Source organism: Lates calcarifer, linkage group LG5 (genome assembly GCF_001640805.2).
Source record: "Lates calcarifer isolate ASB-BC8 linkage group LG5, TLL_Latcal_v3, whole genome shotgun sequence".
NCBI lineage: Eukaryota > Metazoa > Chordata > Actinopteri > Centropomidae > Lates > Lates calcarifer.
In genome coordinates, this window is record NC_066837.1 from 6,599,265 (window position 1) to 6,614,138 (window position 14,874).

Consider the following 14,874-nt stretch of genomic DNA (forward strand, 5'->3'; position numbering starts at 1 on the left):
ATTACACTTGTTTAACATTAGCATGTTGCCTTTGTCTTTACTTTATTGACTTCAGCGTTCAGCTCAAAGCACTGGTTAGCGTGAGTACAAGAGCTGCTAACATGAATGTAGACTCTTCTTTGCTGTTTATTGGCTGTAGACTATGAAGGACAAAAAATGACATAAGTATAAATAAATGTAGAAATAAATACATATAAAAAATAGCGTTTTACATCACAAAATGTCTTGTATATTGCATTTATTTATTTCTGCATTTATTTATTTATTTATTTATACTTAAGTCATTTTTTGTCCTTCATAGTAGACTCCCAGTTTTTCTTTTTACTAGAACAACAACATTGAAATGTTGCACAAAACCAAACCAACTCGGGACCAAGGAAACAAAGATATTAAAGTCACAACAGTTTTTTGTTTGTTTATTTGTTTGTTTTTTCAGGATCAGGCTTTGTCTTGACTATAGACTAAAACCTGGGTGTAGAATGAATATAAAAAAGAAAACAGAGTAAAAATAAACTGTAATTGAGACAATTTAATTGATTTAGAGGTGTCAAAAAATAGGAATGGAAATACGTCTTCATAGACTTAAATCATTATAACATTCCACAATGTGGCACACTGACAGAAGCTTTAATGGATGTTTCCCCATTTCAACAGCAACAGTTTTAGTGATCATTCTTCACATTCTGAGCATGTCCTTAACGCTTATCACTTGAGAACATCTCAACTGTTCACACTGCTCCTGAGCAGCCAAATCCAGCTGTGCTGAACAGTTGTAGATGAGCATCACTGTCATTGTGTGAGTGTGTGTGCCTAGAGACAATACAGAGGGTCAATATGACTTATCTTCCTGGTCAGACACACTACTCCATCTGTGCAGTACTGCTCTTACATATATTTCATTCAGTGAAAATAGAAAGTCCAGTGCAGTACAGTACATTTGAACACACTCAAAAATGCATCAGTTCCCAGATAACAACCAGTTATGTTAGCTTATCTAGTAAACCTGCATCAAGCATTCCATCCACTATTTGTGATTTCCTTGTTTATTAAAAATAAAACATGTTTTGTCCACCATCACGTCTGTGTTAGACTATGGAGATGTCTCTTTCTCATATGTTTCACATCCTGTCTTGATGGATTGTATCATTGTACTTTGTTAAAGAAAAAAAATATAATATTAATCATGAGGAAGTGTATAACAAAAAACAGGCTGGTTCCATAACAACATAAAGATATTTACACAGATTATTTGTCTTTAATGGAAAGAGACAGAGAGGTATGACATGCAAAAAAACTGTCTGGATAATATGAAAAGGATGTTATTTGGAATTATTAGCTTCCATTTCCTTGCATCATATTGTTGCAAACGTTTGACCAAGAACATAATTAGGTGTTTGTGTCTGCACTTGTGCTTTCATATGTCTGACTGAACAATGTTTCTTGGTTGTCTTTGCTCTGCATGTACTGTATTTTCCTGCTGTGTTCAAGTTTCTCTTGCAAAAGAGATGTCAGTCTCACTGAGATTAGCTGATTAAATAAACGTTATGAAGGAAAAAAATTAAAGGATCAACAGCAGAATGTGTGAAGTCGTTCAGGAAAGTAGCTCTGACAGATTCTTTGAAAACAAGCTTTGACATCAGAGAGGTCGCTCACCCCTGATAAACTCCTTGTGTCCTTAGAATAGCTGAAGAAGATTGCACCTACATTCTCTTTGCTCTAGCACTACTCGCTAGCATCCTAATCATCTGGCCTGTTGTAAATATACACAGCGTATAAATAGAGGATACTGAGACCTGAGACATTTGGATCCAGTTCCCAAGGAGGAAGAGGTTTGTGTTCTGCTGCATTGGGTGGTTTGGTGCAGGGTGTCCATGACTGCGGTCAGGTTTGAGGAGGTACGCGCACAAATTTTAGAACCGCTCCTGCCGTCACTGCCGCACCGCAGGCTCAGTGCAACATTTCATCTGCTTAATGGTGGATTAAAGCATCCTGCGGGCAGATTGATATAGGCCAGTGCTATCACTTCTCTTTAAAGGGGAGCAGAAGCCCATGGAAACAGGCTGGATATAGCAGCTGGATCAGACCCAAACACTGGGCAACACATCACTGTAGATGGAAATAATAAAAATATTATATGCCTCATGAAATTAAACAGGAATCTAAAGGCATATATATAGGCTGTTCCTTTAGTGATGAGCTCAAACCCCACACAGCAGTAAATTTAGCTTTATTGTCTATTAAACAGCAAATTTATATTCTGTCTTACTCACAATGACATATTTGATATATAGCATCATAAAACATTGTTCCTCCTCCATCCTTGTTTAAGGTTTAATTAGCACCTATAATGATGTAACTACACATTTACTCCTAGACAACACTGGTTCCAAAAAGAGAAAGCCAGCTACTGACCCAGGAATGTTTGCAGTACAGTGTCTGGGGATTCCTGTCTTTTAACACAGTCACTTTGAACTAAATGTGTTTGCACCTGGAGCTCATGTTTGCACTTACATTAGAACAAGTCAGGGGCTATCTGAAGAACGGCTTGTAAAAGTCAGTAGGGGAGCAGCAGAGATACAATACGCTATTAATTGACCTAATTATTATTTTCTCAGATCAAAGAAGCGAAACAAGGCAAAGCTGCCCTGTTCTGAGACCAAGATCGATCAAATCCACTTTATGTATAATCTGTCACTAACTGCAATGATAAAAAAATGACATAAACACAACAGGAAAAAGTCAGAGTACTTTTATTTAGTATAATCATTATATTCACATCATAGCAATTTCTCAGCATAACGGAAACTTTATACTACTGAATGGTAAGAGCATGAAAAAGCAAAATGCCATCTACAAAAATAAAACTGATACATTTCATAAATTTATACAAGAACACTGATTTAAAATCTGTCATCATATACTGTCTTGTTTATTTATATATTATTTTTACTATACAAATCCATACCAAAAATACTCTTATGTGAAAAAAAACCTTCAGATATATCTTGTTGTAATGTGTAAAAAGCAGTTTTAAGGTTGCCAGGTTGCAAGCCTACTTTTGAGGATATCAGAGGAAGTGGCAATGAATAAAAGCTGCCACTGCTTGTATTTATACCAATACTGCAATACAACAACCATCAATAAGGTCATTAATAATGATCTAAAAATCTTCAATATGTGTACCTTACCTAATAAAATCACTAATAAGCTGAGCTCAGATGACATTTAATTTGGTTAAAGCTGCTGTGCTACAACAAATTAGTTTCCGACAAGAAGCCAATTGAGTTTCTCACACAGCATGAAGAGAAGTGTCCTCCAGTGGCTTGAGTTTATGGGTCTCTTCTTCAATCTGAGAGAGAAAACAAGGAACAGAGCAATGAAAACAAATGTATTTTGTCCCACAGTCATGTGTCCTGCAATCACCTGCTTTTTCCACTTGTAACTTCTGCTTTGTCCAAGTTTATGTGGCCTTTGCCATGACCTTTGATCTCTATGGAGAAACATCTGTTTGAGGGAAAGGATAGCTGACATAATCCCACTCCACATCTATTGATGTGATTTACGCTTCACTGTTAAGCGGCTGCAAAGAAACCACTGTAGTGCCTGAGGGTGAAGTGACAACAGCACTGGGAGGGTTCAACTTTGGATTTATCCAAATATTTGTCTAAATAAAAGTGTATTTATCTATTTCTATTATTTAATGATCTTTTTACTACAATTACTTGAAGACATTGGTTGATGCTTTCAACAGGGTTTAGAGTGACCACTGATGTATTGCACTTTAAGAATCATTCAAACCAATTCGCATCTGTCAAAGAGATGTTTTGTTCTCACAAATCCCACAATCTCAAATTTGACCTGAGTTAATCTGAACTGCATCCAGTATAAAGAAGTTTGGTTTTAGACCAGTAATGTGACTACTGAGGCTCAGGTTGCAGGTGAGACTACACATTGATCTTAGTCTATACGGCTGTGCTGAGTTGAGCCACGGGGAGAGATAGGGATCTGTGGAAACCAGTTAGCCTCTACAGTGAAACCCGGCTGCTGAAAGACTGGGCATTCCACGGGGGATTTAAGAGTGCGGAAGAAAATTCTCAACACAATCTCTTCCAAGGATGTTTGTCCTTTTTCAGTCACACAGATAGAAAACCCACAAATCCTCTTCAGGTAAAACAATGGGAGTTTATGGAAACCGCTTTTGAGTTTAAGTGAGTTATTTTTGTTGTGTTCTCTACTTATTTTTGCATCTGAAGCACAGCTTAGCTGTGCATTTAACTTATATCACATGACACTTAACTGATCTTGTATGTGTTTTGTAAGGTGACAAATGTATTTATTGGGGCTATTGACATGACAAGGGGTGTGTACAAAAACAGAAGTCGGAACAACTGGAGCAATAAAATGTATCAGACCTGATGGATTGATCGCTCCAAGGTTAAATATCCTGTGCTAGAATGTAAAGGGATGTTTTTCACAGCAAAACAAGATTTATGGGAAGATTTATGGCTCAACTGGGGATTATCCAATTAATTGATCACTTAGTTAATTATTAATCTTGATATTAGTTAAAAGAGTTTTAAAAGAAACGTAATACCCAGTAAAATTAATAGTCTGGTACAATGAGAACAGAGAGAAGCTTGGAGAGCTGTTGTGACTGACTAGCACTACTTTCTGGCAGGCTAGCATGTTACTTGTTAACCAACCAGGCACAATTAGCTTTTAGCTTCAAGCATCCAACACCACTCACTCAGCAAAGATACACTGATAAAGTGAGCAGACTTTAAGTTAAAGAGTATTGGCATTAGATTGTTCTCTTACATTGCACCTGCTACCTTGTACTCATTATTATTTGGTGCATAACACAGTATGGAATATACACGTCAGGCTTTGTGCTTGGCTTTCAAAACAATTCTTGGTTGTTTCCACATTCATATTTCAACATTTGACATGTCCACACATCAACTTGCGTCCCATGAAAGGAAACTAGAGGTTTAACATTTTTAGGAACTTTCATTCAGCATCATCTGAGATTCCACCTGAGTTCACTTTAAACTGTGTGTGAATGATGAGAGACAGAGAGGTAATAAAGCCACGATATTACTCTGACAGTTTGACACTGCCTGAGGAATGTGGAGCCTGATGCCACAGGCAATACCAGCAGGTGAATGAACGCCCGTCTGTCAGCAGGCCTCCTGATCACAGCAGCCCTGCCAACTGCACAAGGCCAGGCCAGGAATGTCTAAACCAGGCTGGAGAGGAACAGCCTGACTCTTGGGATGGCAATACTGGTCGGTCAATCAGTCGCCTGGTCCACATTTAAATATCTTGACAAATTTAGAATGGATTGACATAACATTTGGTTCAGATATTCAGGATCCCCAGAGGATGAATTCCACCTGACTTTGATGATCCATTGGCTTTTCTTCTAGCGCCACCAGCAAATCACAGTTTTCACTTATTCAATAAAATAGCATTAAATTCCCGAAAGAAGCATTCGACTGACTTTTTCTCCAGTGCCACCAGCAGGTTGATTAAGATATCTCAACAACTACTCCATGGATTGTCACGAAATTTGGTACAGACATTCGTATCGTCAGGATTAATTATAATAACTTTCCTGATCCTCAGACTTTCCATCTAGCCCCATCATCAGGTCATATTCCCATTAACCTCAGCCATAGTTTGTGTTCAGTGCCAATTACCAAAAGTTAGCCTGTTAACACTCTAAATTAAGCTAGTCAACATGGTAACCATTACCTTCTAATCATCATGTTAATGTCACTGTCAACAGTGTCACTAAGCATGCCAGCATTTAGCACTGTAGCTAAGTACAGCTTTACAGAGTTTCTAGCTTGGCTGTAGTCTTTTTTATTGTAACATGATGTGTTTTACAATTTAACCAATATCTAATTGTTTTGTTACAGAACTCACAAAGCTGTACACAAAAACTTTTGGTTGAGGAGAGCAGGACAGGAGAGCAGTAATTTCTTCATCCTTTACAACTAATTGTAACCATTTACCTAATCCAGTCCCCAGGGAACCAGCAACATAAACAAAACTCCTGCACACCGTTGATGACAAATTTCTAAACCGCAGCAAGTTGTCATTACCTTAACATAAACTAGATGGCTGTTTCCTCTTTACAGAGGGTGAACTGTAAAAAAAAAAAAAAAAAAAAAACCAACAGCAACAAAGCATTTGAGACCATTTGTAACTAGGCAGAATGGAGGTGTCAAAGGTGTGATTGTTCATGAGTGCTACCTCTATTTCTGTGTCATCTACAAATTATTTTCACTATGTTACTCCCCCCTCTCTTTTCCTTTGTTGAGAGAGGTGCTGCATGTGAAGACATGGAACATCGTACATGCTAAACTAAGGGCTGTAAATGTTTTATGGGCCACCTACCAAAGTATGGACTGAAGTACAAAGGAAGAATCTAAAAAATGGCTCTCATGTTGTAAAGCATCTATGGTGTAAATTGTGAGGGTCAAGGCCTGGCATACTCGGATATCTCTTCAAATAAAAGGATATAGGTTGGGGCTTCAGGGAAAGTAGAGGTGAGGAGTCTTTTAAAAGACTTGTGGTTTATTAATTGTGATGGATAGCTTCATTAAGAGTAAATGAATAATCTGCTACTGCTTTATGGATCAGAAGAGGCCATTACTTAGAACAATGTTTGGTCAAGTTGTGGCTTGTTTTTATCCTGCTCCAGCATATGACACTTTCCCCTTTTGGCTCATAAGAAAGTCTCATTAAATGAAGGTTATTATAGACAGAAATATAATAAGTTATAATCTCTTGTCTCTCTCTAAACAACTTATTAACATTTGTAGACTACATAACCAGTTAACATTGTTTTAATTAGTGGCTCATAACTGACCTATAAAGTACAAACAATGTATTAATAATTTATAAAACCATTAGTTAAACAAATAAAAAAGGGGGCCATATTAGAAAGTGTTACCCTTGCTTCTAAACTTTTGTTGCTCTTTTTCCTCCATCACAAAATCTTTATAAGTGTGTGTTGCTGTGGGTTATTTATTCATGAATAAAATACAGTGTGTCACACGATAGAAAACAGTACTCTTGAATATAAAATAATTTGCTTTGGATGTGTGAGGGAGAATTGAGGCTCTGCTTAAATGCGACATTAAAACCAGCTGGTAAACAGTTTTTCATGTCTCCATTTATTTTTCTCAGAATGTGTTTCAGGTTCTGTCATGTGTTGAAATGTATCCTGGTTTGGGCTTCACATCACAGCAGCCGCTACACATCCAATTCTGCAGAGACTTGCTCAATGGCAGGCAAAGAATTTGAGCCAGTTGACTCTGACATTGAGGCCACATTATTCTCCTGCAGTCACTGTGAACCCTTTAATTAGGATTGTCTGACCTCTGACCTTTGGAAAGGACAACCCAGAATGTCTTCAGGTCAAGGAACTGAAGAGGGAAAAAGGACAAACCCTGTGGTTTTGATGAAGAGGGATGACACACAGTCTGCATTCAGAAACAAAGGAAGCTATCAATCTGCTATACATGTGCAATGACATCATCATTAACTGCACTAGTTTCTGTTTAAAGACAGTCAGGTTGACCTCATTTGTCAGTGTCTCACTTCTTTCAACACACCATGGCCTCATAAAGGGCTCAGTTTCAAAACAAACTCACCTACATTGTTTGGGAAACAATCAGCTTCTCCCCTGCTCCATTTTGTTTGGTCCACAATTCTTATTATGTTGACAGGCCATTAAAGGAAACAGCATCAAAACACCACTGACAGATTTATTTTCTATGTATTTTGTAATGGTCAGCTGTGTCTCTGGAATGATTAGTAAATATTTTTACTTATACATAGGATTTTTAACAAATAAAACTGAACACTGTTCAACTTGACCTTTGACACAGGATGCGCAAGTTGCACCACCAACAGCTCTGTTTCTGCAAAAGATTTTCAGGGATTCAACTACAAGTTCACTGTGATGGACTGGTGATCTGTCCAGGGTGTAAAGCCTCTGAAATCTTTGTTCCATATTTTAAGTATATTAAACATTTATGAATAAATGAGCAACAATATGTGATGACAAGACTAAACTACAATATAACCATCTTTGATTGATCATATGTACAATATCTCCTCAATATTTACCTTTTTTTTTTTTAAGTAAAAAAGAAGTCACTGTGTATTGTGGAGTTGAAAACTGAGATAAACTCAAGGGATCTACACTAAGCTAAGGTGAGTTAGAACATGAAAATGTTCATGTTGTCACATGAAAAAAGTGATGACACACCATCATCAGCCTTAAAACTGTATGTGCAGCATATACTGCAGGTGCAGCCCTGTAATGCTGCAAGTCTAATTGCTATCTTCACCACTTTGCCATTCCAAGTTTTCTTCTTCTTCTTTTTTGACCAAAACTTGATTGTTTGTGGTAGGAAGTGTAGAGAGGAAGGGGCAGAACCTGCCTCCACCAGCTGTTTTCCCTCTTGTAGTGTGAAGGGAGTGTCAGTCTGGGCTTTCCGACAGTCCCTCCCTCCTGTAAAGCTGCCCAGGTGTAATGGTCTACCTGCCAGTCTGAACCACATCAAAACTCATGAGCAGGAAGCTTCCCCTCACTGTTATTACTGAGATAAAGATCCCACATTCACCACACACACCATTGTCATCCTACCCACCATAAATCTATGTTTACGCCTGCAATACTTCCCGAGAAAATCACTTTTGCTATTAGAGGGAAGAGGCAAAAAGCTAAAAGTTGAAAAACTATATTAATAGTTTATGTTTTTTCATAAGATTTATTCTCCTGAAGCCACACACAAAGGCTCATAAAAGATAAACTACCCTCCTCAGCCTCAGATCCTTGACCCTCATCGTCTTTGTGACCTGCCTCTGAACCAGCAGCAGCAGCTCCTTACAATAAGAGCCTTTGCAAATAAAACAAGCTGCTTCCAGCTGACCACTAGTCCCGTTTGTCTTGTGAAATATTCATCCCAGGCGGTACAGACAGTTTCCAACATTAGCCATCAAACATGAAAGCCCAGCTCTGACTGGAAAATAACACTGTTAAGTCCCAGGTCTAATTATGCTGGTTTAGTTTATGACCTGTCAGTTCAATATCCATTATCCACCAGCTACAGCCAACAGCCTTTCAATTTCAGCTTCCAGCTTGCTCATCAATTCCCAATCCAGGTGGGAATGAGTGAAGCGTTCACTTTTTCTTTTCTCTTCTGTTTTCCCAAATTGTGTTATTTACTGTTTTACAATGCATGTTCATTGTGTTATTTTGGAAGGCCGGCTCATACTCATGTGAATAATTTCTCACAGTCTGAAAGGTATTGTCTCTTACATGAAATTTAAAAGTCACTCCCAGACTATGGACCCAAAAAATCTTTGGGTTTTCAATGTAACTTTGTTTCACATGGTTCCAGTGAATTTCCAGTAAAGAAGAGACTCACATCATTCAGATGGGGGGGGGGGGGGGTTCAAAGATAAATGGCTTGCACTGCTGTTGTGTTACATACCGTCACATGACTGGATATTTTTAGAAATTGCAAATTTCCACAACCTTGGATTGTGTTTTGTGATCACTCTGTATCACTCATGGACCAACTTAAAACATCCTAATGGAAGAGTCTGGTCACAGGACACACAACACAACACATCTAATTTTCTTGCTGTTTTAGCACCATCAGACAGAAATACAGACAGATATGCACTTCATCTAAAAAAGACATTCTCAAGATAAAGACTGTAAGAGTCACTTGAAGTAGCTCTGTCTTCTGGAAATTGTGTTTATGTAGTACATTTTTTTAAACAATAACAAATGTTTGGAAACAGTTGCTGTCTGGATTATGCTGTTTTTTAGAATGAAGAGTGACACATTTTTGTTCTGCACAGTATACAAAGGAGAGTCTTAGGGGTGGTTGGGGTGGATGGAGGGTGTACAAACTGCAGGACTTTGACACTCGAGACCAGCGTTTCCATCATTTGGTTCGGCTTGGGAAACAAAAGCCCTTTGGTTAAGTTTAAGATAAGATGATGGTTTTGGTTAAATGCTAATAAAGTAAACACATGATGAGTTTACTTACTTTAAATCCTTAAATAATGTTGATTTTAGAAGTTAAGTGTACTGCCAGCAAAGCATACTGGGGCTCGGAGCTCAGATTAGTGATACAATGTGAACGGGTATTTAGAGATGCAGTGTCGAACCAGAACTGACTACCTTTGCTGAAATGGAGATTCTTGGGATTTCTGAAGCTGGTGTTTTTTGTGAGAACAGAGATGATCCGTGACTGCTAACACAGAGCATCTGAGCGCTTAGCTCCTGAGATGTGAGCTTATCATCAGCTGTTAAGAGCAGTGTGACAGACTTCAGCCCTGAGTGTCTCTGAGCAGAGAGGAAGAGAGAGGTGCAGGTGCAGATGTGGGCCTTAACATCCTGAAGCACATGATGATTAGACTGAGAGGGCCCATGTTACTACTTGTGTGAGAAGAATCTTATCTATGAGTGGAAGATAGAGCAGGGGGTAACAGAAGGCAAGAGGAATTAAGCCAAGTGTGGTTAAAAGTTGGCAAAAATAGAGTGATTTTGAAAGAAAAGAAGTGATTTTGCTGCATTTAAGTAAAATAGCAACTGCTTTTTCATCATTATTGAGAGTCCTATAAATGAGCATAAAGGCCCCTTTCAACCCTAGAAATAGCTGTTTGGCAAAGACATCTGAACTCAAGGTCCACTTCATAGCTTTTTCCCCTGTCTTCATCAGTGGATTGAGTTTGCTCAGTTGTCATCACATGTCATTGGCCTAGTGTGGATCTCGGGTCAGGTGATATTGATGATTGAGACCAAGAGATGCAGTTGATAGCACCGGAAAAAACAAGCAAGTGGATGTTGAATGAAAACAATTTTGTCAGCACACCTACTGTAAATTAAAACATAAAAATCTGTTTAAAGATGCAAACAGGAAAGCAATTTAAAGTAACAGCAAACAGTCTGAAATAATGATATACTGTATGTTGTGATACTGTCTCTTGCAGCGAGGCTCAGTTTTGGATGCAGCTTCCATAATGTGTATTTATAAACTACTGGACACCAGGCTATCAGTGTGATTTATAATTCTGGGGACAAGCACATTTTATAATTTTAGATTTAATGGTTATGACTCTATTTTTAAAAATTAAAGACAGGAAGCTGTAACACAGCACTCCCAGTGGTCATATGTGGTCTGTTGAGCTGCAGTACGTGGGGTGGGGGTGGGGGTGGGGGTTTTCCCTTAACTAACACCTGAGCTGGCTGAGCAGTGCAGCAGCTGCAGCAGAGTATTCCTCCACTGTGGTCTTACCATGTTTTTGAGGTGGAGGATGGGGGCAACGAGGCGAATATCACACTTGAGAGTCGAGTGGAATATCCAAGAAGATGTAGCCTGACTCCAGATCTGTTCAAAAGACAAAGAAGTGAATTATGATGCTAAACAGTTGTTTGTTGGTCAAAAGTAAGATGATAAAAAGTAAACGTTAAAAAAATGTACATTCAAATGTGACAGTACCTTGATGTAATTATTACCACAATCACACTTCATAATTCAGACAGAAGAGTCATTGAAAGAGTTATTCATAATTTTGTAATTGCTCCTCGTGTTAAGTGAACACATTCCTTCCTAGGTCCTACTCCGGAGAAAGAGTGGAGGGACTAAATCCAACCCTCTTTCTGTACGTATGCTCATTATAAGGTTTACCTAAAGCTAATATGAGACTTCAGCAGTCAGTCAGCCAAATCAAACAATATCTTCCATAATTACAGATGTTTTTGTGCCTAATCAGTTCCCTCTTTTTTGTTATTATCCCTCCACTGCAACTCAAAGGGACACAAAGGGAATTTTGTACTAAAAAGATGAATCTTGGAATTTTATTTGACTTAATTAAACTGCTGTAGCCTCATATTAGCTTCAACTAATCTTTAGAGTGCAATAACTCTTTTAACATACATATAGGTATGTCAGCAATATATTAAGGTAGACTTGGGAAAAGAAAACAGAGCCTGTTGTTTAATGTTACAAAGGGAAGTGAATTTCAGAGTGTGAAATTGTTCACATTTCAGATAGTAAAAGGAATTGCAGACTATTTAGAGGAGACACATTATTTAAATACCAACCTCTCTTCAGACTTAAGTCAGCATTGTTGCTGTTGTTCCCATTTGCCTCCTTCAGCGATTCCACTGAGGTCTTGTTGGAGACAGCGCCTTCGTCATCAGTTTTCTCCTCCGTGCTCGGTTGCACAGGTGCAGGAGGGCTCTGCTCAACAACGTCCTCTTTGGGTTTGTCCTCAGAGCTGTCTGGAGAAGGAGCTGGAGCTGCAGACTCAGCACTGGGATCGACAACAGGTTTATCGGCCTCAGCTGTGAAAGACAAACCCGACAAAAAGCAAACCACATAGCTGTTTTTTAGTGACTCTCAAGAACATTAATGCTGTTTTCTATTCTGTATCTGGTTATCATACGAATGTAAATGAAAACAATATGTAAATAAATTGAAATAACACACAGGCTGAGTCATATTTTTGAAGAATATTGACATGACATTTTAGGAAGTTAAACTGTTGCAATAAATTAATTGTGTAAGGTTGTTGAGACATTTCTCTGATATCTTAAACTTCTATGACTTTGCAGGTTGGCTGTTAGGGTCAGTATATTCTGTGTTTAGCTGCCACATAATAACAGTTTTTCCACTCATATAGCCTGCAGTGGTTTTGCCCTCTCTGACAGTCTGGGGTGGGGTGGGGAATTTTTCTTGGGCAAAGGCATTTGAGGGGGCCACCATGTTGGTAATGAGGCGGCTGATTACTGACCAGTTCCTAATGATCTACAGCCATGCAGCTGTTGAAGGCTGTGGGAAAGTAGAGCGGCCCCATCATTATCTGACCCAAGGTTAGGTGGAGGGAAAGCAGAGATGAAGGAGAGAGGAAGGCGACCGTTGTTCTAGACATAATTCTGCCATGACTAAGATGGCTCCTCAGGCATCATTCCAACCTTCAGAGAATCATCATGTCTGTCTGTTTTTTGGCAGATGACTACATTCTTAATTACAGGTGGGCTGTTGACCTGATTGTGAGCTTAGCACTCTTATTTCATAGTCTGAGACTGAAAATGTGCTCTGTAGTGCACTTGATACTTTTTATTATGTAAAAAGATATTGGTTAAAATGCAGTATTTAAGGATATGGTTAAACACTTTGGGGCAACAATGTGGTGCAGTCGTCAGCACTGTCACCTCACAGCCACCCTGGTTCTCCCTGGTTCTCCCTGTACCTGCATATGGTCTCGCTGGGTCCTCTGGCTTCCTCCCACAGTCCTAAAGACAATTGGTGACACTAAATTGCCTGCAGGTGTGAATTTTGACTGCAGTTGTTTGTCTATATGTCAGCCCTGCGATTGACTGGCGATCTGTCCAGGGTGTACCCTGCCTCTCACCAGTTATAGTGAGCTTTAGAGGTGCTGGTTTTCCTTTTTTTTTTTTTTTTTTTTTAAACTTTGGAGACACCTAGGCTAACTGTTTACCCCTGCTTCCAATCTTAATGCTAAATAAAGCTAATCACCTGCCCTCCCTGGCTCCAAAGCCCTGGTCCACCCACACAGGTGATTTCAATTATTTCATCTGATTAGACCATTTCTCAGGGATGTGTGGGCATGTACAGATGGTAGGGTTACCCATGTGACATTTTACATCTATTTGGATGGTTTTTAAAGTGTCATTACCTGTTACATTTTAATGGATGTCTGCTTCTTCAGTGTGTCAGTGCAAAAAGTTTTCCTTTGTATGGGTTCTACTTATTGTTGTAACACAGTTATGCTTTCTTCTCAGCCAAGTCTCTCTAGCAGAAGAGGTCTTAATTGCAATAACACATTTCCCTGTTGAATAAAAGAAAATGAAGAAGTACTTGTACTCAATCCACAGGAAATGACAAACCAGACTTCTGGTGATTTTTTTTTTTTTAAACCAGCAAATGATCCATCCTGATAAAAGCTGATTATATTTAGCCTCTTTTGTCACTCTAGTATCCTTTTGTATGAAATGTAACAAATATGCCATGTTGTACTATGCACAGCTTGCAAACATCACCTTACAAAGTTTCTGTGGAATAGTCTAATTTTCTAGTTATCTCATACCAGTTGCCTAGTGTTGCTTTAACTTACTTTAGTCATCAGTTTGCACAATGATGTTTGTTTTCCGGTCAAACTTTAACGCTTATCTCATGTTTCTCACTACTGAAAGAGGCAAGTCACACACATTCAAGAAGCTTCCTCTTTAGATACTTCTCAATATGAAGATAAAAGACAATTAATGTCAGAGCTGATCATTTAACTTCACATTAACTGTTACCAAAGGGCCAGTGAAGGTGGGGTTAGATTTTGTGAGAGTTTCCTCAAGGTCAAATGTGTGTGTGTGATGGTAGGCTGTGGCTTTGTAATAAGTAGAATTGTGGTTATTTTTTTGTCTTATCTTGTGCATGGATATTTCAAGTAGGTGCTGTAAACAATACCCTATAGGGAAATCAGAGATTTTGTAATTGTGGAAACCATAATTTGCCAAGCGTCTGGCTGTTTTCTTCTGTGTTCCTTTCAGTAACGCTTGAAATAAAACAAGTGAGTCTGAGTGCACTGGACAAGCCGTCATCATCAGATAAAACTTTCTGAACTAAAACAGCAGCAGTAAACCCAGGTGCATGATTAGAAATCTGGCTCCTCACCTACTCTGATTGCTGGCAAAGTTTCATTATTTCCCATGAGAGGAAGAGAGCCATTTGAGAGGTAACTGCCTTTCAAAGCAGCCATCAGCACTGTCCATTTAAACAAAGTGTGGCTCAAGGCAAGGAGGCAGGCCCAGAC

The 14,874-nt window shown here is 38.7% G+C and overlaps 1 protein-coding gene across 2 annotated transcripts in view; it reads right to left on the bottom strand.

The window, feature by feature from the left end:
* Positions 1-2,734: 2,734 nt before the first annotated feature.
* si:dkey-27h10.2 (uncharacterized) overlaps positions 2,735-14,874 on the bottom strand; it is a 16,835-nt gene continuing 4,695 nt past the window's right edge. For both annotated transcript variants that reach the window (XM_018690950.2, XM_018690949.2), the window contains exons 8-10: positions 12,146-12,388; positions 11,337-11,429; positions 2,735-3,349 (exon numbers count right to left, since the gene is read on the bottom strand). In XM_018690950.2, coding sequence (XP_018546466.1) covers positions 11,377-11,429; positions 12,146-12,388 — 296 coding nt within the window. In that variant the 3' untranslated portion in view covers positions 2,735-3,349; positions 11,337-11,376. The remainder of the gene's footprint in view (positions 3,350-11,336; positions 11,430-12,145; positions 12,389-14,874) is intronic.